A 26877-nucleotide genomic window follows, 5' to 3' on the forward strand; every position below is an offset into this window, starting at 1 on the left:
TTTCAAATCTTCTTTCTTCTACCTTCAATTTCTCCCATTGACAACCTCAATTTTTGGACAAAAACATGTTTAAGTCTACCCTGGCTTTTAAGACACAATAATCTTTTGCTATTCTCAAATGTGCAATAAACACTTACTGCCTAAACTACATATTTAATTCCTCCTTCTCACCCAAACCCTATGACCAAGTCCTGATGGTTTTATCTCTAAAATGTCTATGTTGGATTAACTTGTGCCCCCACCCCACCCCGGGTTCTCCTGTTGAAGCCCCAGCCTCCAGGGTGACTGTAGTTGGAGACAATGCCTTTACAGAGGAAAGTAAGCATAAACGAGGTCGTAGGGCAAGGCCCTAATCCAATATGGCTAATGTCTTTACGCAAAGAGGAAGGGACAGCAGGGATGTGGGTACATGGAGAAAAGGCCATGTGAGGACCCAGCAAAAAGGAGCCTATTCTGCAAGTCAAGGAGAGAGGCCTCGGGAAAATCCAACCATGACAGCACCTTGATCTTGGACTTCCAGCCTCCCAGAACTGTGAGAAAATAAATTTGTTTTTAAGCCACCCAATCTGTGGTATTTTGTTATGGCAACAATAGCAAACTAATGTCTCATGAAATAGGCCTTTTTCATTCTTTAATGGTTTTGGCTATGTTCTTGGGTTTATCCGACATGTTACACTAGCTTCTAAGTGGATTCCTACCCTATATTCATTGATTCGTTCAAAAAACATTTACTGAACCCTTACTACATGCCAGGCACAGGGTCTAGAAGAAAGCCACAAAGCCACTGTCCTGGGTTCTCATGAGGGAAAACAAATGAACAAATCCAAAAGCAAGTAATTATTGACAATGATTGAGTGCTGGGAGGGAAATAAACAGAAAAGTAAGTCCGAGAACAACTGCAGAAGCTACTGGACGTGGGAGGGAGAACAAGAAAAGCCTTTGTGAGGAGGTGACACTGACGGGGATGAGAAGAAGTGGACCTTGCCACAAGACGCCCTGAAGCTTTTCTAGCAGCGCTCTCGGCAAGCACAGGGATGAGGAATAGAAGGTTAGGTGTAGGTCTGAGGGGCAGGAAGGAAGACAGAATGACTAAAGCAAAGCAAGGTGGAAAGTGGGAGAATTTCTCTCCTCTACTTCATGCTTCACTCCTTCAAAAGAATCCTTTTCTAACTTATAAATCTAACAATGTCACACTGCAAACATATAACCTTCATAGATTCTACATTGCTCAGACACAAAAGGCATTTTTTTTTTAAAGCTTTGCACCAACCTCCCCCTTCTAAACTCAGTTTACTCCCTCTGTAGACCTCCATCTCAACTTTTATGTTGATGGGAAGCAGGTGCTTCTCTGCCCATGTTTGGAGGGCAAGGGACGCCATGCAGAACAAAGAGCATGAACTTGGAGACGGACAAATCTGTGTTCAAATTTTGACTCCTACGTTTTTACTTGGAAGAAGTTGGGTAAATCCTTTTTTTCTCCCCGATCTTTATTTCCACATAGATATACAGAGGGGTTAATAATATGAACTCTTTAGAGAGTTACAGCAAGAATTAGTGATAATTGATGTAGGAGGTTTAGCACTATATATCATCACTATTATTACTGGCACATATGGTCTCCTCTACTCGGAATGCCTACCACACTCCTTTTCCTGGTAAACTTCCTCCATATTTCCAGATGAAGTTTAGATGACACATTCTCTTCAAAGCATTCTTTAACTCCTACCTATAAAATATGATTATCTCCTCATTGCTCCTATAGCACAATGTGTATACCACCGCCATGGCCTAGTTCTGTAACGATAGGCTTTTACATCTCTGTCTCCCCTCAAGAACCGTCACCTCTCTCTGGGTTGGAACTGTTACTCTCTCAGTGTTTGTATTATCAGTGCTTATCTGGCACATAATAGGTGTTAATGAAACACTGGTTGGATGAATGAGTGAAATATATATCCATCCCTTCCCTGCACCACTAGAATTCGCCTGCATCCGTATTATTCTGCATCTTCACAAAGTCTGTCAGTCAGGAGTCCCAGCAGGCACAGACGGCTCATTCAAGTTAGCAGCATTTAAAGAGGGTGGATTAAAGGGACTACTTACAAAGAAAGGGATGGTCAGGGTGCAGCAAACCACCAAAGATAGTTCAGGAAACTAAAGCTAATAATGGGAACTAGTATTGGACCTGAAGGACACCAGGAGAAAGGGTTTGTCAGAACTTGGACAGGAAGAGAGCTACAGGGAGAAGACCTTCTGATAGGAGCTGGTGGATGGATGCATCATGTGCTGAGCCACAGGGCTGGTGAGGTTCTCAATCTCACTCTTCTTTAGCCCAAAGCTCTGTTGGGGCTCCCTTAGAGCCAAACCCAATTAAAACCTATCTGGGCCTTCTCTTCCTGCTTCCAAATAATTCAGGCCTGGAGCTTAAAACAATATAGGCCCCTATGCCAGAAAAGGAGCAGAGGGACGCACGATGGCCCAAAGTGCAATCACAGAGCCTAGCGGGGTGAGGTAAGTATCCACACGGAGGGAAGCCCGGAGAGGAGCTGCAGAGCCATTGCATGGTGAGGAACACCGCCTACACAGAGGAGCGGCCTGATATGTAGTGTCAGAGGTCAAGCCGGAAGGGAAAAGTGCCTGAGCAGGATGGGTGGGTAAGTAGCTTGCCACGGAGTCCAGGCCTGAGTGTAGTAAAGACGACCATCCATGGGGCAGTATGAAAGAGCGGCTACCTATAAGGGGATTAACCAAATATTTGGATATGTTAAGAGTAATAAAAAACAGGGTTTCTCTCTGTCAGTGTCAGCTATGGAAAGAGAGAAAACTAGAAAAATCATGGGGTATTAGATTAGGACTGGAGGTAAATTCCTAGTTTACAAGATAGAGACATAGATATAGAAATAAATGTCAATATAAATTATTTGTGTTTATACCTTTTGAAAGACTTACGCTCTTTCTTCTGTAACATGTTCCTTGTCTCCCTGACACAGAGGTTAGGAGGTAGTCTCTTTCTCTCTCTCTCTCTCTCTCTCTCTCACACACACACACACACACACACACACACTACATAGTACACGTGCTGTGAGCTCCTGATTCCTAAGTACCATCCTCCACTCAAGGGAAACATGGCTCCTTGAAGAAAGGGTTAGTTCCAGAGCCTGGGCAAGAAAAGTATAAGAAGAAACTGGGACAATGCAGTGTGCTTCAAAATAATGAAGTGATCTGAAGGCAATGGAGACCTCAGAAGACACAGAAGCCAGCTTGGACAGGCTCTCAGTGACCAACTGTGGGGCAATTCGAGCATAGTAATCTAGTGAAGAAATGAAAAACAATGAACCTGTACAGATACAAATAAATGAATAAACTGAAGGTCTGAAGACAAAGGATATTTATATCATTTAAAAGAAACTCCTCACCAAATACTATATAAAGATGAGGGAAGAAGTAACTTTGTACTGCAGAAGATTGGCAGGTACATTTTAATCAAAATGATCAAGTAAACATCAGCAGTATTGGGACAAATAAAAATTATGTGCCAATGCATAGGTGCCAGATGCAAATATATTAGAGTCATAATATATTGGAGGAAGGGGGATCCTGGAAGGATTACCAGGCTGGAAACTAATTCTCTAATGTATCTTCAAATTTCTAAAAGTGCCTGGTTATTTAAAAAATTAAAAAAAAAATACAGAAGGCATATGTCCCCCTGGTGCATTAGTCCATACGTGGTTTAGCCTCCCGCAGCAAAGCAGAGTGAAGAAGGCTGAAAGGTGGATCTAGAAAGGCAAAGGAAAGATATCTCACCTACTCCCCACTGACCTCCTACCGTCCATCTGGCACTGCACTTAATGATCTCTGAAGTATTTGCTATTTCCTGTCTATTCCCTGGCTCCTTCCCATACTCCTTCTCATCCACACCCTTTCATAAATACACGTATTCCTCTGGGATGACTGTATCTGGTAGCCTCACCAAAACCCATAGCTGACACCATTATCTATGTAGATTTTATAAACTAACTCCATCTCCTTCAGTTTTGAAACCTGTATAATTACTTCTCAACATTTTATACAGTAGAAGCATCTCAATCCAACCTGCTAAAGCCAAACTCAATACCTACCCCCTGGAGTGGGCACTGTTAGTGGACTGCCAAGGTTCTCCCCCACCCCAGTTGTGTATCCTCTAATGTAAATTCCTAAAAACCAGATTTCTAAAGTAGCCCTGACCTCTATCACAGTGCGCCCTTTTACTTGAGATGGTGAGCACACTGAGGTTCAAGGGTAGGTCTAGTGGCTCTAAACAATTTGCATATTCCATTTCCTTAGCTAGAGGCATTGTTTAAGAAGTGGTTGTGTGATCTTAGTAGTACCAGTAGTGTGAATTGAGACCTTTTCCTTGAAATAGTAGGACAGAAACATTTTCTCCATGAATGTGAACCAAGAAGCAAGTACCCATTTTTTGATTCAGGTAGCCATCCTATCACAAAAGGGAATTAGAAAAAAAAAAAAACAAAAACAAAAAACAAGAAAAAAAGGGGGGATTAGAATAGTGCCAACAAGAAGAAAGACAATTTTTAAAATTAATTCATTAAATAATAATGGAAGGGGTTCCTGACAATAAGTAAATCTCAGGACCAACCAGGGCCCACTCTAACTTCTATCTTCCAATTACCTAAGCCAATAAATCCCTTTATATTTAAAGCAGTTTGAGTTGTATTTCTGTTATTTGCAGTATAATGTGTAAAGGAGAGTAAAAATACATATAAAGCTAGTTGTGAAAATGTCATAAAACAACCAAAAGATAATATATATGAAATGTAAGATAAGCAGGCCTTTATGAAAGACAGAAAAGTAGAAATATAGAAAAACAAAACACCAGACAGGTTGGCAGAAGGACAATTGGCACGGATAAGATAAAAGGGAAACCTAGCTTCCATATTTGAAGATGTAATTACTGAATGATCCCCAGCTTTCAATGGTCTAGAGTCAGACAGAGGCTGGTAGGGATTGCTTCAGGGGGGAAATCTGGCAGCAACCGGGTGAGTCAAAGGAGGGAAACAAGAAACCCGGGACTTTCACATTCTGTACAGATACATAAAGACAAGCTTTCACAAGTGAAATTCTGAGGTATCTCTTAGAATTATAGTGCTTTCCACTGTTCAAATAAATCCATGCAACTAGCTTCACATTTGCATGCCTTTTCCAGTCATTCTGGCCCAGAAAGCGGTGGTATTCAACCCCATGGATATTTCTAAGCTGTACTGAAACAGCAGCAGTTTGAGGAGCTTGCTGCATCAAGTCTCCTGCCCCTTCCTGACAGGAGAGAGGGTGCGTCAGCTCACCTCCAGCAAAGCACACAAAGGCCGAGCTCTAAGTTTCCTGGTATCAAATGGTTGACAGGCCCATAGAGCCCTTCAGTTCTCTCAAGTCACCCTAGATAAAATATCCAGTTGCCTTCTAGACCCTTTACAACCCTATCCCACAGGCAATCTGTCATTTATTCCTACTCAAGTAGGTTGAAAACTATGTCTGGAATTCAGTCCTTTCTTCTCATTTCCAAGGCCAATGCCCAAGGTCATATGTTATCTCATATCTCAACTACTGCAATTGTCTCTTACCCAGTTTCCCTGTGTCTTATCTTTCTGCCTGTCCAATCCATCATTCACAGGGTTACTAGCTCCTAGGAGAAAATACGGAGTGCACTTCATTTATCCTTTTTCCTTCCCCTATGTCCAGGCATAAAAATATCTGTTTACATTATTGTAAGCAGGTCATTTCTCATTTGAAAAACTCTATGATGGCATCCACTGGTTTCAGAAAAAGTTCAAAGAGCTTAACCTGCAAGCAGGTCACCAAAGTTGTAAACCCACTCCCTGTCAGCAGAGGAGCTCCCCACTTTCCCCCCATAGGAGGAGCCAGTCATACAGAACTACTAAATTTTCTGGAACACACAAGCAGCAGATCTTTATAAATGACATGCTCTCCCTCTACAGAATTCATTTTCCACTGGCTCTACTTGCAAAACCCTTACTAGTCCTTCAAGGCTCAACTGAGGTATCCTTTCCACCTATAAAATCTTCTCCAATACTAGTTTCTGATTAAAATGTCTTCATCCGCTGTACCTACAGAAGACTTTCTTTACAAGTCTACTTTGACATTTGTGTTGCTCTTCCTGGTCTTACACTAATTTGGTTTGCCCAGTTATTAGACTTCTTAACCTAGTAATGAGCGTAGTGTACTGTAGATCAGCGTGAGGTGGTCTTTCTCCCCTTTCATCTTCTGTATTTAGCAAAGTGTATAGAGTACACAGCGCACGCTCCGTAACTACTGCCTGAGTAATCTGCTGGTGGACTGCTTGTTATATGAGGACAGCTACTGTGCCTTACTCATTTACACTTCTCATGCTGACTGGAAGAAATGAACAGAAATTGCTACAGGTTGAAAAAAATACTAGGCTTCGCCTGGCCTTCTGGCCTTCTTGCCTGGCCTTACCGAAATATCTGGCTAAACCTAGGGCAGTCTGTCATTTCTTCATTCCAAAAGATTTATTTGGTGTGCCAAACCTTATTCCAGGAGCTGCGGACAGAACTGTAAACAAGGGGAACCACTCGTGTGCGGAGATGAAGGAAATGGTTCTAGAGCTAATAAATCAGTCTCTTTGACCAATCCCCCCTAAAAAAAGTTTTTCTTAACTTCCAAACTCAGTTCTCTGCTACACAAATGTAAAACCTGAGAGATGAGAGGCTTCTCCCTACACCTTGTTCAAGTACTATTTGACAAAATGTAAAAGTGCTACCACTCGATAATGATGGTGATGATCACATTATCTTCCTCCTCTTTAATTTCAACACTATTCTCCAAATTCGAGCCCTCATTTTGCCTTTTTGGAACAACTAAAATTGCTTCCTAAGAACCCTTCCCACTTTTATGCTTCCCATCTCTACATTCCCTTTCAATACTGCCAGAATAATTTTCTTAAAAAGCAACAATCTTACTCTATTACAGCTGTGCTCAAAAGCCCTCAGTGGCTTTGCAAACACAGGGAGAACACTGTTCAGACTCCTTAGCCTCATACAAGGAATCTTCCAAAATTGAATTCCAATTTGTCTGTCCAGATTCTTTTGCACTGTTCTTCCTACAATCCAGACTCCCACGAAAATAGCTCTTGATTTTGTATCTTTGAACTTTTCACTTGATAGATTTCCATCTATTTTATTCAAATCGTGCCTACATCTCAAGGCCCAATGCAAAGACCTTAATTTGTCTCCGATTTTTCCCTTCTGCATATGAAAGCTCAGTATACCTTGTGCTTTTCCCTCTAGTCTTAACTGCTTCTACCTCACATTTTGATTATTCATGAATATAACTTATATATCCAACTAAAGCATACTTAATCATCAGTAAGTACTTAAAAGGCACTTACTGTCTTTCCATTACTCCAAAGTACCTAAAACATAGCATATTCATAGTAAACATTAAGCAAATTTTCATGGAATGAAGGCAAACTCCCAAGCAGAAATGTACCCCAAATCAAAATAATCTTTTCCTAAATGTGAACAATAATCCCCACCAAAGAGATACATATGAGTGGTAGAAAACCACAGCTCATCACACTTTAAATATATACGAAAGAAGGCAGCTAAGTTAGTAGAAAATGGAATCAAATAAAAAGCTAAGAAAATTTATTCAAAGTAATATGGAAATATTGAATCAATCTCGCTCATTTCAGTATACGGATGTACCTCTCATTTTGAAATGCAAATACATAAACACATACACATTATGTCCATCAACTGGAAACTATATACAGTGTCAAAATTTATTGAAATAAGAATCACAAGGAAATTTTTCCTAGTTGCCCTTTAATAACTTTTGTGAAATTTAATAAAAGTTTATGTGATGAAATATTTTTTCCTTTTCTAAGGAAACAGCTTTAGAGGATGATTGATGCCTGCTATTATGAGTCTATATTTGTATTTCCTTATTTTAGAGGCTTTTCAAAATACAAAAATAAACTTAAAGCATTTCCAGTTATACTGAAAAAAAAAAGATAAAAGGTGATTATTTATAGGCAATCATATTCACGATGATAGAGTCTCGGAAGGCAACTGCAAACATAAATTTTAAATGCTTTTTGGAAAGAGTTGAGAATAAAAACATTTACATAATTTCTTAGAAACCCTGGCTTTTTATTGCTGCACTTCAATATTCCCTCCAGGCAAAGGAGCAGCTACTTCAAAGATTTATTTGATAATGGAATGTTTGATTTCTTTGTTTTCCCTTTCCAATGTGGAAAGGTCTGTTGTTTTCACTCCGCAGCAGTGTGCTATTTTTTAAAATTTGAATTGGCTCTCTACTCATAATAAAAAATGGTTCTGTTTTGGCAAATTAAACACACCACAGTCTATATATTATAAATAGACTATACTGTTATAGAAATGGTCCACATATGTATCTGTCATCTTTGATAACGGAACTGCCACTTCATGATAATATACCTTGTGACTAATAGCAAATGTCTTAAAACTCCCACTTACCTGCCTATCCACTTCTGGGAGCAAAAGCAGGAGGTATTGTTGAAAATGCTGAGGTAAGGAAGCAAATGTATGTTTATTTATTAATGCCCTCAAGTTAGTGTTGACAAGAATAGATCCTGGGGTTTCTATGTCAATGTCCTCAGCTTTGGTCCATTTCAAGTGTCCTGTGATAAACAAGCAAGAGCATTAATTCACTGCAGATTGGGGGAAACATGCACATGTACGTACACATATATCTACATATTGAACATATTCAATAATACATCTAATGCGGTCACTTTTAAAAGTGACATTTCAGAAAGAACTCTCCAAAGCTCCTTTGCGGTTTTGTCCCGTCTTACTTGTATTTTATTTTCATAATGTATACTTCACTCAATACCATCTATATATTTTAGTCAAAGTAGCATCATGTCAAGACAAAGAAGTATTTTAATTATGGTCTTCCACTTAAGCAGAATTTTAAAAACTTTGGGAGCATAAATGCTAATAACTACAATTTTTTATGGACTCTATAAGACCATAGATCAATAATAATAATACTAAGAGTTCTGTTAATTTTAACAGAGGCATTGATAGCTAGTTCAGAGTTGTGTGATTTCCCATATACCAGGCTGAACACTAAGCACTGGATTAGTTCAAAAGATTCCTACTCGGGGTATTTTGAGAGTAATAATTTAAAAAACAATCCTTTATAAAAATATTAGTTTCAAGGTCTAAAATACCAACAAACTTCGAAGGATAATTCTACAACTCAAGGTACACTGAGCTTCAACAGAAGGCTCTGTGTAGAGTTCACAACTCAAAATTACAACATACAAGAAGATAACCCACTCTAACAAACAGCCAATTGATGCATCAAAGAGAAGAATTACTTTCAGTTACTTGAGTTAAGAGAACACCTTGAATGTGAGCTGTTTTAATAGAGTATATTTTAAATCAAGGGTTAGCAAATTATGGCCCATGAGCTATATCCAATCCAAATTTTGTTCTGGTAAATAAAGTTTTACTGGAACATAGTAAATGCCCAGTTGTTTAGCAACTGCCTAGGTGTGCCTCTGCACTACAATACAGGGTTGAATAGTTATGCCAGAAATTGCATGACCTATATTTACTATTCAGCCCTTGGCAAAAAAAAAAAAAAAAAAAAAAAAAAAAAAATTGCCAACTCTTGTTTTAAATAATTAGTGACAAAAAACAGAATAAAAGTCATTATTAGTAAACAGGGAACTATGATGAAAGAATGAGCAACTCTGAAACAGAACCAGACAGAACACCTAGAAATGAAAATTTAGTTTTTTTTTTTTTATTTATTTTATTTTTTTTTAAAGACTTTATTTATTTATTTGACAGACAGAGATCACAAGTAGGCAGAGAGGCAGGCAGAGAGAGAGAGAGAGAAAGAGGGAAGCAGGCTTCCTGCGGAGCAGAGAGCCCGATGCGGGGCTCGATCCCAGGACCCTGAGATCATGACCCGAGCCGAAGGCAGCAGCCCAAACCACTGAGCCACCCAGGCGCCCCGAAAATTTAGTTTTTAAAGCAAAAAAAAGTAATGGACACAGAAGAGGAAAGAATTATTAACTAAAACACAGAGTTGATGAAAATATCTAGAATGCAGCATAAAAAATGGACAGGTCCAAATAGGATAGTGAAGAAATATGGGGAATGGCATAAGCAGTCAGAATGAACATCGATGGGAGATTCAAAACAGCAGATGGAGGGCAAGCGTATTTGAAGAGCTAATGGCTCATATTTTTAGAACTGAAAAAATTATGAGTTCTTGGATAACGCAATATACCAAATCTCAAGAAGGACAAATACCCACTTTCAACGGATGTGTTGAAATTACAAAGCATCAAAACCAAAAAGAGTATCTTACAACAACTTTTTAGAAAAACAGATTACATCCAAAGGGATGATAATAAGACACAGAAATTTTATCAATGAATAATAGACAGCAGTAGAATATCTTTAAAGGATCAAGAGAATATAAGCATCAATCTAGATGATGGCAATAATATAGGAACATTTTCAGGATTGGGGAACCGAGGTGGCTCAGTCAAGCTTGATTTCAGCTCCGGTCATGATCTCAGGGTCTTGAGAATGAGCCCTAGTCAGGCTCCACAATCAATAGGGAGTCTGCTTGAGATTCTCTCTCTCCCCTCTGCTTGTCCTCTGTCTCTCTCTCAAATGAATAAAGAATCTTAAAAAAAAAAAAAGGAAACTCAATAGAGAATCTTGCTAAAATAATCATTAGTGGCTGTTCACAACAAATGAAGGAATTAAATCAAAGAAGAAATAAATGGGTTATAGAAGCCATGGTCAACTAAGAGACTAATAGATCAGAGCGTGTCCAAGTAAATATTAGCTTTGAAGGATAATACTAAGACTAGTGAGAGTTAAATAAAAGAAATAAGTTAAAGAGGAAATAAAATGGAAAATAACTGCATGTAAGATGGGACAGCTGACTGAAAGGAGAGTGCTACACAAAGCCCGGTCTGATCTGGGAAGGAGAGATTTAGACTAGTTCTTTGCTTGGTTAAAGCTCTAGAAGTGACCATTAGAAGCAACAGAGTGATATTTCCAAATAAGTGCATGGAAGGAAATCTCAATGCATCAAATGGAAGGAATAAAAGCAGGGGGAAAAATTAAAAATTAAGTCAAACAAAATAAAAATAAATATAAATGGGTTTTCATACTAGATTTAAAAAGGAATACAATCCAGCCACATGCTGCTTACAAGAAATAAACTTAAAAATCATAAGGAATGGATGAAAATGAAATAAACATGTAGTAGGCTGAGACTCAAAACAACAAAATAATATAACAATATTAACATCAGACAACATAAACAAAGGTAGAAAACTTTGTTGGGGATGATAAAGATCATAAAAGGATGAATTCACTAAGAAGATAAAATGACCTTAAATCTGCAATCCTTTAAGCAGTCTATCATTCAAAAACTTGAAACTGAGAGAACTTAAAAGGGAAAGTGCCATTACACGATGCTAGTGGTAAGTCTTAACATCTTCTACCAGAAACTGAGACACCAGACAAAAGACTTGTCTTAATAAGAGAATTTTAACAACTCAATAATCATTGTTGAACCAATGAATTAAACATAAGGCACTGCACTGAGCTGTTAGAAAGCAATGTTTGTCATCACTCAAGGAACAGTAAAACACACAAGAACTGACCAGCAAGTCTCTACAAATAATGATGAACAGTATTAAATTTCATCTAATTAGGTAGCAATAACACAAACACAGCAACTCTCCAACCCTCCCACATCTGTTGTATATTTAGACACTCAAAAGCACATTTCTAAGTATTTCATAAGCTAAAGAGAAGAAAATTTAATAGAAATTAGAAAATATTTGGATTCTAAATGACAATGCCAAAATTTGTGAAATGCAACTCAGTATAAAAGATAAAGTGTATCTATTACACAGTAGGAAAAAAATACTGAAAATTCAAGGATTAGTGTATGAATCAAGGAGTTAATAAATAAGAAAAATTTGGGAGGGCGCCTGGGTGGCTCAGTGGGTTAAGCCACTGCCTTTGGCTCAGGTCATGATCTCAGGGTCCTGGGATCGAGTCCCACATCGGGCTCTCTGCTCAGCAGGGGGCCTGCTTCCCTTCCTCTCTCTCTGTGATCTCTTCCCTTCCTCTCTCCTACTGTGATCTCTCTCTGTCAAATAAATAAATAAAATCTTTAAAAAAAAAAAGAAAAGAAAAATTTGGGAAAGGAGGAAGGATTATAAAAATAAGAGTATACATTCATGAAATAGAAAAGGACAATGAAGACCATCAACACCAAAAAAAGGGGTTTTTGTTTGTTTGTTTTTTTTGTATTAGACTAATGAAATAGATATACCTCTGGTAAGACTTGGTATAAATATAGAGGAATGAAAGGTAGGGACATAATTCTAGATATAGTATACATGGCACATAATGAAAAATGGATTTTAAGTGGCATAATAAAATACTATGACTTTATCCGTATCTTTGAAGACCAACTATTTTCAGGTTTATAAATATTCAAATTTAATTTAAAATAGGAAACCTGAATAAATTTGCAGAAACTTAAAAAAATGGATAAACAGGAATCTTCCCCACTTCACATACATACAGAATATATAAGTTGCCCTAACAATGAGTTTTACCAGTTTGTTAAGGAACTCTCCCATTTTGTACATATTCTAGAGAATAGGTTTATAAAGAAATATTTCCGATTCACTTTTTCAAGTTAATATACCTTTATCTCAAAATAAGGACAAACAAGAACAGTATAAGAGGAAAAAAAATTATCTTCTCCCATTCCATGGGTTGCTTCTTAGTTTTGTAGACTTCTCAAGACATTAAAAATAAAGCTACCTTACAACCTAGCAATTGCACTACTAGGTATTTATCCCAAAGACACAGACACAGTGAAAAGAAGGGGCAGATCCACCCCAATGTTCATAGAAGCAATGTCCACAACAGCCAAACTGGAAGGAGCCAAGATGTCCTTCTACAGATGAATGGATAAAGATGTGGTCCATACACACAATGGAATATTACTCAGCCATTAGAAAGGATGAATACCCAGCATTTACATCCGCATGGATGGAACTGGAGAGGATTGTGCTAAGTGAAAGAAGTCAAGCAGAGAAAGAATTATTATATCATTTCACTCATATATGGAACAGTGCAGAGGACCACAGGGGAAGGGAGGGAAAACTGAATGGGAAGAAATCAGAGAGGGAGACAAACCACGAGTGACTCTGGATTCCAGGAAATAAACTGAGGGTTTTTTTGAAAGTAAGTGGGGGACGGTGTAAATGGGTGATAGGAATTAAGGAGGGTATGTGTGGTGATGAGCACTGTGTGTTATAAGCAACTAATGAATCACTCAACACTACATCAAAACTTAAAGAAGTACTCTATACCTTGGTTAACGGAACATAACAAAAAACAAAGAAAGAAAAAGAAAAAATAGAAAAAAAATCACCAACCAATATGACACAAAAAAGTACAAAACTCATATCATTTAAAAAAAAATCTAAAGCAAATCTGACAAACTCTAACATTTGTTTGGTCAAGGAGATAGGAACACAGGTGTCTTGCTTTATTAGTATCTGTATTTTTCTATATGTTTAAAGTATTTCATAACTAAAAAAAAAAAACATAAGGGGAGAAGAATTAGGGAGAAGCTTCTTTTCTCAGCAGTGGAGGCAAAGGCAAAACCTAGAGACAGAAATGTTGAGAAATATAGGAAAGAAATTTGTTTAATTCTCCTTTATGGCCTAAATAATCTCAAATGAAGGAGCTGAGGTCATTTACCAAGAGTTATTCTGACTGAGGAGGAGTGCTAGGGAAATAAGAAAATTGTAAGACTTTGAAAAATATTTTGTAAGCAATGTGAAAAGCAGTTCTTATGCTGTAGATTACTATTTAGTATGGTTCAAAATCTTTAAGAATATCATTGATAAAAGAAGATTCAGAGAGGCACATAATTTTTAATGACAAACCCAAAAGAAAATCTATTTCAAAGATGTCCAACTAAACAATAACATGTTCCATAATTTTGGAACAAAGACAGAGCAGATGAACTTACTGCTAAATTTGTAGCCACACAGGGTGTTTAATCCCATTTTAATTATAATACACACTTACTCTTAATTGGCTTAAGAACAATCCAATTATATCTGATTGTCTTATCTCATTAGAGCTGGTACCTCATCTCCCTACAGCATTCAGAGGAAGAAAAAGATGTCATTTTAGTATCTAATTCCTGGACACCAGAGAGAGTAAAGTAGCTGAAGTCCAGAGAAGGATCACTTGCCAAATTACCACAGTGAGAATCTATGCCATGCAAGAAGACACTAGGCTGACCTCATGATAAAAATCATGATAAAATCATGGGGAATATTTCCAATCAAGGTCAGGGAAATTCTCTATTATTTTGACCCAAGGGACTTAAAGACCACCCATCTGAGAAGGCTGCAGACTTTGGTGTACTTGTTGATCAATGGGTAGGTAGTCTGGAAGCTTAAAGACTCCTATTTCAGGCACCTGGGTGGCTCAGTCGTGAAGCATCTGCCTCAGGCTCAGGTCATGATCCTAGCATCCTGGGATTGAGCCTGCATGGGGCTCCCTGCTCAGGGGGAGTCTGCTTCTCCCTCTCCCACTGCCCCCACTTGTGTTCCCTCTCTTGCTGTCTCTCTCTGTCAAATAAATGGATAAAATCTTAAATAAAATAAAATAAAATAAAATAAAATAAAATAAAAGCTCCTATTTCCCAGAAGGGAACCCACAGAGGATTTATGCATAAAATACACAAACACAGAGACACAGACATAATACTCACCTGGAAGGAAGAAGCCCATGCAAGAGGCAGACCAGGGTCTTTTGTTACAAGAGGAACTACCCAAAGAAATACAAAAAGAGTTCAAAATGAAAGAATTCTTCATTGTCTCAAAGAAATTAGAGAGGAATGATTCTAAAAGAGCTCAGAGAAAAACAGACTTTAAAGATTCAGTCTAAGGGGAAAAAAATTATCATAGGACAAAAGCGAATCATCTACAGTGTGATTCAACATAGACTTCACAAATGAAGTGAATGAGTCTATAATGAGTCTATTGGGTAGCATTGAATGCATTAAAGAGTAGCACTGAGGTTAAAGAACTATGGAGATAATGGTTACAAAACAGAACATAAGTGTTAGCAACCCTGATGTTTAAAAATAATAAAGCTAAGAAAAACATGGGGGTAGGAGTGTCTGTAATTGTGTTTATTCATACATCCTTTCTAATAGATTGTCCAATGTTGTAATGAGTATCAAAAATATCACTATTTCAGTTTTTCATATTTTAATACCTTTAGAGAGAATTTTAGATATGAATATATTTTGTGGCAATGTACAGAAATTTTATTTTTTTGGTTTTACTTTTTTATTATTCAGCTAAAATTAATTAAACTTAGTACTTTCAATGAAAATGGTGAACACAGTTTTTCTAAGATGATCTCTGGCTATAGATATGCAATAAGAGATGTCGAATCACTTTTTTCCACCAGGTGACAATAAGCAAAGTCTGACTCAGAAGAGGGCCTTCACCTGACTCTGCTGGCACCCTGATCTCAGACCTTCAGCCTCCAGAAATGGAGTTAAGGTGGCAGAGTAGTAGAACCCTATGCTTGCCTCGTTCCTCCAACACAGCTAAAGAAATATTGGATCATTCTGAACACCCAAGAAATCAATCTGAGGACCAACAGAACAAGCTGCACAACTGGAAGGAGAGAAGAGGCCAAAGTGTGGAGCGTAGCAGGTATGGACATATGATCTGGGGAAGAAAAGGACTGTGTCTGCTGCAGAGGGGAGGAAGCCTTGATTGCAGAGAGAGAGGAGAGGGAGAGAGAGAGAGACTTCTGAGACAGCGAGCAAAGCACAGGGCCTCACACAAGGAAAACTCATCCCCAAATCCACTGACTGGAGAAACTAGGGGACTGATTGTGTTGAGTGTTTACAACCCATACAGCTTAAACCCTGGAGTTTTTGAGTTCTAGGCTATGGCTGTAGAGCCTGGTGGGTGTAAAGGTGATCCTGTGGAGGAGGGGGGTAGAGGCCTGGGAACAGATGGTACAGTCTGAGAATATACTGGGAGAAATTTTCTCCCTTCTTATAGTGCATCTAGGAGAGGTGGCTTTGCCTTTTGGGACAAAAGAGCCAGCAGGTGCCACTGCACTGTCCTATCCATTACCAGAAGCCCAATGGGGTTCTGGGGGCATCTAACTTGAACTCATGCTGCCCTTTACACTGTAAGCTCCTGTGCACTGGAGTGACCGCCCTTCTGGGACAACATGGCACAAGCCCCAGCGCAGCTAGACCCTCCCGAGAGGACCGCATGGGTCCACACTGCACTGGGTCCCGAAAGTTTGGAGTTTTAAAACAGCCAGTATGCCTGAGATCAAACACACATACACAGTGGTGCCGGGCAAGCAGATGGCCCAGACCTAGAAGAAGCAAAGGCAGGAATCTGAGAGATGCCTCGGACACATGAGGAGAGACTTGTTGCTCTTCTGTGAGGGCTTCTTGGACAGCAGTAGGTGTCCCTCCGTGGGGACAAAGGAGAAGGCTGATGACATTTTAACCCATCAACATGGGACAGACTTCACTGAGCAGCACAGCAGCCACAGTGGAAGCTTGAGCCACTTACACCAAGCCTAACCTCACTGCACTCTGCAGGTGCTATTTTACTAGGGTGAGTCTGAGAGCCAGAGCAACAGGCACCTCCCCCACAAGACCAGCACACACCCCACCCCTGCCAAAGCACCAAGGCTACTGACCACAGGAGAGCTTCAGCTCCAGTGGAAATAGGATCAGGCCTCTTTTAACAAGCAGGCCCAGCGAACAGTGGGGTAAAACTTGCCATACTCTGGATAAGATCTAAACACTTCTCACTGCAGGCAAGTAGAAATTCTGCAGAGAACTGACCTGAGGGAAAGAGTAACCAAAACACAGCAGCAGAATGCACACAGTATCCACCAGAAACACTTCCTGAAGTACCAGACTCTGGACAGTGTATGACCTCTTCTTAATAAAGTTATTGTTCTCAGGAGCAGGAAACATAACAGGGTTTCCTTACACAGAGAAGAAGACAGAGACCTAGACAAAATGCCAAGATAGAGGAATTCATCCTAAACAAAGGAAAAGGTCATGACCAGGAATCTTATTGAAACAGACATAAGTAATATGTCTGAACCAGAATTTAAAAAAAAAAAAAAATCACAAGGACACTAGTTGGGCTTGAGAAAAACAGAAGACACCAGGAAGTCCTTCACTACAGAGATTAAAAACTAGTCAGTCCAAAAAATAAAAATAAAAATGCTATAACTGAAATGTGAAACTGATTGGATATAATGACTACAAGGATGGAAGAAACAGAGAACAAATAAGTAATATAGAAGAAAAAATTATGGAAAATAATGAAGCTGAAAAGAATAGAGAAAGAAAAATAATGGATCATGAATATAGACTTAGGGAACTCAGTGACTCCATAAAGCATAACACTCACATCATAGGAGTCCCAGAAGAAGAAAAGATGAGCAAAGGGGGCAGGAAGTTTATTGGAGAAAATTATAGTTAAAAACTTCCCTAAACTGGGGAAGGAAACAGACATCCAATTCCAGGAAGCACAGAGAATTCCCATCAAAATCAACAAAAGCAGGAAAACATCAAGATATATCACAGTAAAATTTGCTAAATATAAAGATAAGGAAAAAATGCTAAAAAACAATAAGAAATCCCTAACTGTATTCCAAAGGAAAACAAATAAGGTTAGCAGCAGATCTCTCCACAGAAACATGGCAGGCCAGAAGAGAGTGGCGTGATATAATCAATGTGCTGAATGGGGAAAATATGCCGCCAAGAATACTTTATCCAGCAAGGCTGTCATTCAGAATAGAAAGAGAGATAAAGAGCTTCCCAGACAAAACCTAAAGGAGTTCGTGACCACTAAACCAGTCCTCCAAGAAATATTAAAGGGGATTTAGAGAGGGAAAGAAAGATCAAAAGCAACAAAGACTAGAAAAGAACAGAGAAAATCTCCAGAAACAATGACTTAGCAGATAATACAATGGCACTAGGTTCACATGTATCAATAATCACTTTGATTGTAAATGGACTAAATGTTCCAAGCAAAAGATGAAGGGTATCAGAATGGATTAAAAAAAAAAAAAAAAGGACTCTTCCATATGCTTCCTACAAGGGGCTCATTTTTGACCTAAAGACACCTGCAGATAGAAAGTGATAGGATAGAGAACCATCTATCATGCTGATGGCCGTCAAAAGAAAGCCACAGCAGCCACACTTACATCAAACAAACTAGATTTTAAACTAAAGATTTAACAAATGATGAGAAGGGCACTATATCATAATAAAGGAGTCTCGCCAACAAGATGATCTAGGAATTGTACATATTTATGTCCCCAATGTGGAAGCACCTGAATATATAAGTCAATTAATAACAAACATAAAAAAACTCATTAATATTAATACAATAATTTTACAATTTAAAACCCTGCTTACAGCAATGGACAGATCATCTAAGTAGAAAATCAACTAGGAAACAATGCCTTTGAATGACATGCTGGACCAGATGGACTTCAAAGCTATATTCAGAACATTTCATCCTAAAAAAGCAGAATACATTCTTTTCGAGTGCACATGGGACAGTCTCCAGAAGAGATTACATACTGAGTCACAAATCAGGCCTCAACAAATACAAAAAGACTGAGATCATACCATACATATTTTCTGACCATAATGCTATGAAACTTGAAGTCAAACACAAGAAAAAAATTGGAAAGACCACAAATACATAGAGGCTAAAGAACATCCTACTAAGCAATGAATGGGTTAAACAGGAAGTTAAAGAAGAAATTAAAAAAAAAATACATGGAAACAATTGAAAATGAAAGCAAAAATGGCCCCAAACCTTTAGAATGCAAGAAAAGTGGTCCTAAGAGGGAAGTATACAGCAATACAGGCCTACCTCAAGAAGGAAGAAAAGTCTCAAATACACACACTAACCTTACACCTAATGGAGCTAGAAAACAAACAGCAAATGAAGCCTAAAGCCAGCAGAAGGGAAATAATAAAGATTGGAACAGAAATAAGTGATAGAAACAACAACAACAACAAAACTGAAACAGTAGAACAGATCAATGAAACTAGGAGCTGGTTTTTCAATTAATAAAATAGATAAATTCCTAGCAGATTTATAAGAAGAGAAAGGACCCAAATAAATAAAATTACAAATTGAAGAGGAGAGATTACAACCAACACCACAGAAATACAAACAAGTATTAAAGAATATTATGAAAAATTATATGCCAACTAATTGGGCAATCTGGAATAAATGAATAAATCCTTAGAAACATATCAACTACAAAAACTGAAACAGGAAGAAATAGGATATTTGAACAGTAACCAGCAAAGAAATGAATCAGTAATAAAAAATCTCCCAACAAACAAAGTCCATGACCAGGACCAGATGGCTTCCCAGAGGAATTCTACCAGACATTTAAAGAAAAATTAATACCTATTCTTCTCAAACTATTCCAAAAGACAGAAATGGAAGGAAAACTTTCAAACTCATTCTACAAAGCCAGCATTACCTTCATTTCAAAACCAGAAGAGATCCCATTAAAAAGAATTACAGGCCAATATCCTTGATGAACATGAACGAAAATATTCTCAATAAGATACTAGCAAATCAAATTCAATAGTACATTAAAAGAATTATTCACCAAGATCAAGTGGGATTTATTCCTGGGCTCCAGGGGTGGTTCAATATCTGCAAATCCATCAGCATGATACACCACATTAATAAAAGAAAGGATAATAACCATATGATCCTCTAAATAGATGCAGAAAAAGAATATGACATGAAGCAACTCTTTATTCTTGATAAAAAACTCTCACCAAAGTAGAAACCAATAGAATATGCCTCAACATTATAAAAACCATATATGAAAGACCCACAGCTAAAATCACCTTCAATGGGAAAAAACTAAATGCTTTCTACTATGGTCAGGAATAACAGAGGGATGTTCCTGAGAGTTATACTGGGTAACTCTCATCATTGTTATTTAACATAGCACTGGAAGTCCTAGCCTCAGTACTCAGACAACACAAAGAAATAAAAGTCATACAAATTGGCAAGGAAGAAGTCAAACTTTCACTTTTCACAGATGACATGATACTCTATGTAGAAAACCCAAAAGACTCCATCAAGGTGTACCTGGGTGGCTCAGTTGGTTAAGTGTCTGCCTTTGGCTCAGGTCCTGTGATCCAGCCTCACACTGGGCTCCCTCCTCAGTGGGGGAGTCTGCTTGTCCTTCTGCCCCTCTCCCCTCTCGACTCTCTCTTTCAAATAATAAAATCTTCGAAAAAAAAGACAACCCCCAAAATTGCTAGAACTGATACATTATTTCAGTCAATTCACAGGTTACAAAATCAACATACAAAAATCTGTAGAATCTCTATACACCAATAATGAAGCAGCAGAAAGTGAAATTGAGGAATTGATCCCATTTACAACTGTGCACAAAACAAAAAGATACTGAGGAATAAACCTAAACAAAGAGGTAAAAGATTTGTACTTAAAAAGTCTAGGGGCTCAGTGGGTTAAAGCCTCTGCCTTCGGCTCAGGTCATGGTCTCAGGGTCCTGGGATCGAGCCCTACATCGGGCTCTCTGCTCAGCGGGGAGCCTGCTTCCTCCTCTCTCCCTGCCTGCCTCTCTTGTAATCTCTATCAAATAAATAAACTATTTTAAAAAGTCTAATGCTATGTAAGTGTTCAATAGAAACTAAGAGTTCTATAACACTTATGAAAGAAATTGAAGATGACACAAATAAATGGAAAAACATTCCATGCTCATGGATTAGAAGAAAAAATATCATTAAAATGTCTATATTACCCAAAGCAGTATAGACATTTAATGCTATACTATGCTACACTAATGTTATACTATACACTAAATGTAATCCCTATGAAAATACCACCAGCATTTTTAACAGAACAAACAATCCTAAAATTTGAATGGAATCACAAAAGACCCTGAATAGCCAAAACCATCTTGAAAAAGAAAAGCAAAGCTGGAAGCATCAATATTCCAGACATCAAGCTCTATTACAAAGCTATAGCCATCATGACAGTACAGTACTGGCACAAAAACATATTCATAGATCAATGGAACAGAATAGAAATCCCAGAAATGGACTCACAAGTATAATGTCAACTAATGCTTGACAAAACAGGAAAGACGATCCAATGGAAAAAAAGTCCCTTCAACAAATGGTGTTGGGAAAACTGAACAGCCAAAGGCAGAAGAATGAAAGTGGACCACTTTCTTACACCACATACAAAAATAAATTCAAAGCGGATGAAGACTTAACTGTGAGACAGGAAACCATCAACATCATAGAGAAGAACACCAAAGAGGCAGCAACCTCTTTGACAGCAGCTGTAGCTGATGGGGAACCCTCTTTACACTGTTGGTGGAAAAGCAAACTGGTACAGCCACTATGGAAAGCAGTATGGAGGTTCCTCAAAAGTTAAAAATAGAACTACCCTATGACCCAGCAATTGCACCGATAGGAATTTACCCAAAGGATACAAAAATACTGATTCAAAGGGGCATGTGCATCCGATGTTTACAGCAGCATTATCAACAGCCAAAAAATGGGAAGAGCCCAAATGTCAATCAAATGATGAATGGATAAAGAAGTGGTACGGATACATAATGGAATATTACTCAGTTATCTAAAAGAATGAAATTTTGCCATTTGCCATGACACAGATGGAGCAGAGTCATTATGTTAAGCAAAATAATTTAGTCAGTGAAATACAAATACCATATGATTTGATTCATATGTCGAATTTCAGAAACAAAAAGGATGAACATAAGGAAAATAAAAAAGTGTGTGTGGGGGGGCAAACCACAAGAGACTCTTACCTACGGAGAACAAACTGATGGTTCCTGAAGGGCAGGTGGGCAGGGGGATGGGCTAGATGGGTGAGGGTATTAAGAAGGGCCCTTCTTGTGATGAGCACTGAGAGTTATATGCACATGATTATAAAAAAAGATGTCAAATCATGTTTATATAACACTGTGAAAATTATTTTGGATGATAGGATTTAGGGACATTCTTCGAATTTTATTTTAATTTTCCTTCATTGATTTATTTTAAAAGTCTGTAACATTTTATGAAACCAGCAAAATTGTAAGTCTTCACTACAAAAAGATTAAACCAATAAAATACACTGGAATGAATCCTAGGAGTTGGGTTCAGTAAAGACATTTATCAAAAACCTCTCAGAGATAATCCATTAGAAGACTAGATTTGTTTAACAAGTACTTTTTAAACTCCTACTGTGTGATCATGTAGGAAGAAGCATAATTAAAAACTGGTTTAGGTCAATGACCCCCAGTTGAAGGAACTTATATTTCAGTTAGGGGAAAATGTGAGAAATTAATACAAAACAAGTAGAAGGAGAGAATATAATTAAGCATTTTTTTTCAATGTTTACAACCCATCCTCTAAGTGCCCTAAGACCATGGGATGATAATGTAGCCAGGGTTAGCACAGAAAGCTCCATAGGGGAAGTTTTAAATGAGTTCCATCTTTTGCTCAGGCCAGGAGAGAGGCTATGAAACAACTGATGAGGCAAGAAAACCCGTACTTCAAACCCAATTTTCAGCTGTCACCAACCTTTCATCTCACCAGCTGCGGTTTCTACTGCCTGATTACTTGGTGATCTAATATTTACTATGATACTAATTTGCAAGCCCTCTGACAATAAAAGAGCCCAGTAGATATTGTTAGCATTTGTTTGTATGCTTATCAGAACAGTGTTTCTACTATGTATGATGTAAAAATGGGTGACAGACCTATTTTTATTTTAACATCATTAGAAAAACAGTCTTTAGACCCATTATTTTATTCAATGGCACCCACTCACTCTGTTACCATGTCTATTCAATCAGAGAGCCACTCAGAGAAATAGGCTCATAATTTTCATACGTAAGCCTGGACAAAAACAACCAAACCAAAGAAAATAAACAAACAAACAAAAACCTATGTTAGAAGTAACGGGTTCCCATGCTTAGTGATAGATTTCTCGTAAAAGTTTCAAGATCACCATCAGAAGGACTAGAATGATTGAGGGAAACAAATCTTCAATAATTTTTTAAGAAAGATTTATTTATTTATTTTACAGACAGAGAGAAAGAGAGAGCAAGTGAGGAGAGGCCACAGGGAGAGACTCTTCAAGCTGACTTCCCGCTGAGTGCATGGCCTTGAGATCATGACCTGAGCTGAAACCAAGAGTTGGACGCTTACCCAGCTAAGCCACCCAGGCGCCCCCAGTAATTTTTTACTGTGTGTTCCTCACCCTCTCCAGGGAAGCTGGCATGTGAAGGGACCTGAAGGAGGTTTGTAGTGCATTCTTCCAGCAGTTTCTCCAGGGAAGCACCCCAGGCCCTTGGCTACAATGCATGAGGTTCCAGACCCAAGTGAAATCTCTACCTGAATAAAGTGAGTAGCCTGCAATTTGACTGAGAATTGCCACAGACCAAAAGGAAGCACTTGGAGGACAACGAGAAGTATTTTATATCCTGTTAGGGAAATCTCACAGTAAGGATGACAATTTAGACTTACACCCTAACCTCTGATTTTTACTGCATTTAGTTTCAGCGTTACCAATGTCAGTTAGAAAAGATTCCACCATTTGTTTTAATTCAGAATGATTTCAACAGGTTAGGAGTTCTATACAGGGACCTCTACCTAGAGAAGGCAATGATGGCTCAGAGCACATTTCTAAAACTGTATGAATTAAAATATCTGACCCTGATGGGGTGAACGCCAGGGAGAAACAGCCCTCCCTGTCTGGCTGGCTACTGGGTGTTGGCTGGTTCATCTTTCTTTGCTGTGTCTGCTGCTATACAAGAATGACCCTTCTTAGGAGCACAGGACCATTTTTATTCAAGGATGTGTAAGCATGCTGAAACCTACAGGATGTCTCATTCATCCAAACTTACTACCCCCTCAGCTACCTAAACACAATGCATTCACAACTCATTCAGCTCTTACTAAACGAGAGGGACATAATGGGTGCAGGGAGGACCTCAAAGACAGACTGGAAGGTCACTGTACCCAAGGAATTACCAACTTAATGGCAAAGAGGGGAGAGCAAAATGTAAATAAATATGCCTCAAGGAATCTTAAATACCATTCTGATTTGAAAATGCTTCACAGTATTGAGATTCTTTTACTCTGTAAGATTCATAAGGTCACAGAACATCAAAAACCGTACTTTCTAAAAGATATATGGGGTGTTGTCTAGAAATGGTTACATTTAAGACTCTTTTTTTCATTTCATTTTTCCATTTTTTCACTTTTTATTTTACAGTGCTGGGCCTCTACTGAACGCTACCTAAGCACCACGGACTTCCTCGGTGCAGAATAAGTCACTCCCCCCGTTGCTGGCTACTTAGGCATCAGTCCCATTGCTTCCCGGTAATCACCTTCAGCTTCTCTTGGCAGTTTTTTTTTTTTTTTTTTTTTTTTTTAACCTTAATGGACTTATTTTAAGTCACATCTTCCTCCATCTGCCTGATTTTACAGGATAAACAGGAAATCTTAGAGTTGCTAGCTCGCCCTTCTCCATGTAACTAGAGAACCTGCATTTTAATGAATGTGGTGGACTCGTCACGTGACAGAGGGTCTACTGCTCCTCTGTGATGTCTGCAGGTCCATACTGAGGGCTGGATGACATGACATTCAGACCCCCAAGGTAATCGTCTACACTTCGGGGCTAGCTATACCCTGACTAGTGTCTTCGCCATGTCAGTTACAGAAAACCTCCTGACAACCTCTGGGCTTCAATTTCTTCAGCTGAAAAATGAAAGTAACTCTACTGTACATAATTGTAGCAGTACTAAATGAGATAATTTATCTCAAAAGGCATAGACCACTGCATTAAATATGGGCAGTAAATATGATATCACTTCTACATCCCTTCATTAAAGTAGCTTCATTATTCCATTACTTTGCAGTCTTTTTTTTCTCTTAAAAGTTTAGGTTAAAATGAACACAGTGGTCTCCTTTATCAACTTTTTAATTTGCTAACAAGTCAGCTGAAATAATCTGACAATACAATTTTTAACATGTTAGATAGTTATTGCCACGCAGGGCTTCTAGGTTACGGTGGTTAGAAGACAAGAGCTCCTGACTAAAGACCTGAATACCTGGCAGGATCCCGAGGAATAATACACACTCTTCTTGACTCCCAATCCTGAAGTTAGCCAAGTAATTACATAAGGAGGCCCCTGTGCCTTGAGTTTTTTTTAAACTCATGATATGGCATTGATTTTACTGATGTTGGTAGTAGGTCATTTTTAACTGAAGGTCACTGACTTTTAAATTACTTAGGGTATCATAACATGACATTTTTTAGTACATTCTTTACATATCACTTTCCCATTATAGTTTTCTATTTTAGAAGCTACTCCTATTAAAGTACTTACTTTTCAACCCCCAAAAGACTAGGAAAAAACATAACAACATATATATAAGTGACGTTATATACAAACACACATTCATGCATTTTGGGCTACACAAAATATTATAAAATTTAGCTTTGGAAATAATGCAAAAGAGGTAATTATGCTACACACTAAGAATATAAAACAAATATAAATTCTGCTTTCCTAAAGAGATCTTATCTAAGGATATATAAATCCTATTCAAAGACTTTTTATTGAAAGCATGCTCCCAGGGTTTAGCAAAATTCCTGGTATACAATAGGCAATCAGTAAACTTTTATATATAGTATATAGTAAACCTTTACTATATACATAGAGAGAGACAGAGGGAGAGAGAAAGAGAGATAGGGAGAAATTAAGTAAAACTCTCACTTGAATTTTATAAACAGATGAACTGCATATAAGAATTACCCTCAGTTGCCAAGAAAGTAAGTGGCAGAACCAATAATAAAGTTCAGGTCAGTGATTTTGAGTTTCTACCAACCATTTTACAAAACGTTACAATGATCCAGTCATTATCATGACCCTTCCTTGGAGGTAGACCAGATGAGAGAGAGATGTGAGGCCATTAGGTCCAGACATCCAGCAAGGCAGGTTCGGGAGAGAACTACAATGTTCAGCTCTGGACAGGTTTATTTTTGTCTCTAATTCTCATGTTATGCTTTCCCTGAATGCTGCTGTTGAGTTCCTGAGGCAAATGACCAGGAAGGAAATCGGCAGAAGAAAACCTGGTGCTGACTTGCAGGACCCGGGGACTGTGCCTCCTATACTTCTCGGCAATTTTACACTATTCTTCCGACAAGCACTACCGAATATTTCAAGCAGCACAGATAAAAAGCAAAGCAGAGCAGTTTTACGGCAACAGACCCCAGTGACAATGTCCTTGATGGCTGAATGAACTCTTTCCCAAAAGTTGCATTTTTTTCCTCCAATACAGTATATTCTGATAAACTGAAGCCCAGTTGCAGCAACAAAATATGGCACAGTAGATAAAACCATGACTTGGCAGATCATTTCTTGACTACACTGATCACTTTAAATCTCCTATCTGTACCCAATAATATCAATTATAAATTCAGCAGTATGCTTAAGCCCAATCTGTTGGAACTGTATTTTCTTATTTGGTATCTTTTTTGGTTTGGATAAACTGGAAAGATTGTTAAGTTTCCCTGTTTAACCATTAAAAAAATGTTCTAAGAATTTTCCATCATTTCATTGAAAAAGATATAAATCTCTAAAATGTGAAATGACATAG

General features: G+C 38.2%; 1 protein-coding gene across 10 annotated transcripts in view; it reads right to left on the reverse strand.

Annotated features, from left to right (window-relative positions):
• The window catches only part of ASXL3 (ASXL transcriptional regulator 3), a 183707-nt gene that overhangs the window by 58312 nt on the left and 98518 nt on the right, over positions 1–26877 (reverse strand). For all 10 annotated transcript variants that reach the window (XM_032310801.1, XM_032310802.1, XM_032310804.1 and 7 more), the window contains one exon: positions 8532–8695. In XM_032310801.1, the coding sequence (XP_032166692.1) occupies positions 8532–8695 (164 nt within the window). The remainder of the gene's footprint in view (positions 1–8531; positions 8696–26877) is intronic.

This window comes from Mustela erminea, chromosome 13 (assembly GCF_009829155.1).
Source record: "Mustela erminea isolate mMusErm1 chromosome 13, mMusErm1.Pri, whole genome shotgun sequence".
Classification (NCBI taxonomy): Eukaryota; Metazoa; Chordata; class Mammalia; order Carnivora; family Mustelidae; genus Mustela; species Mustela erminea.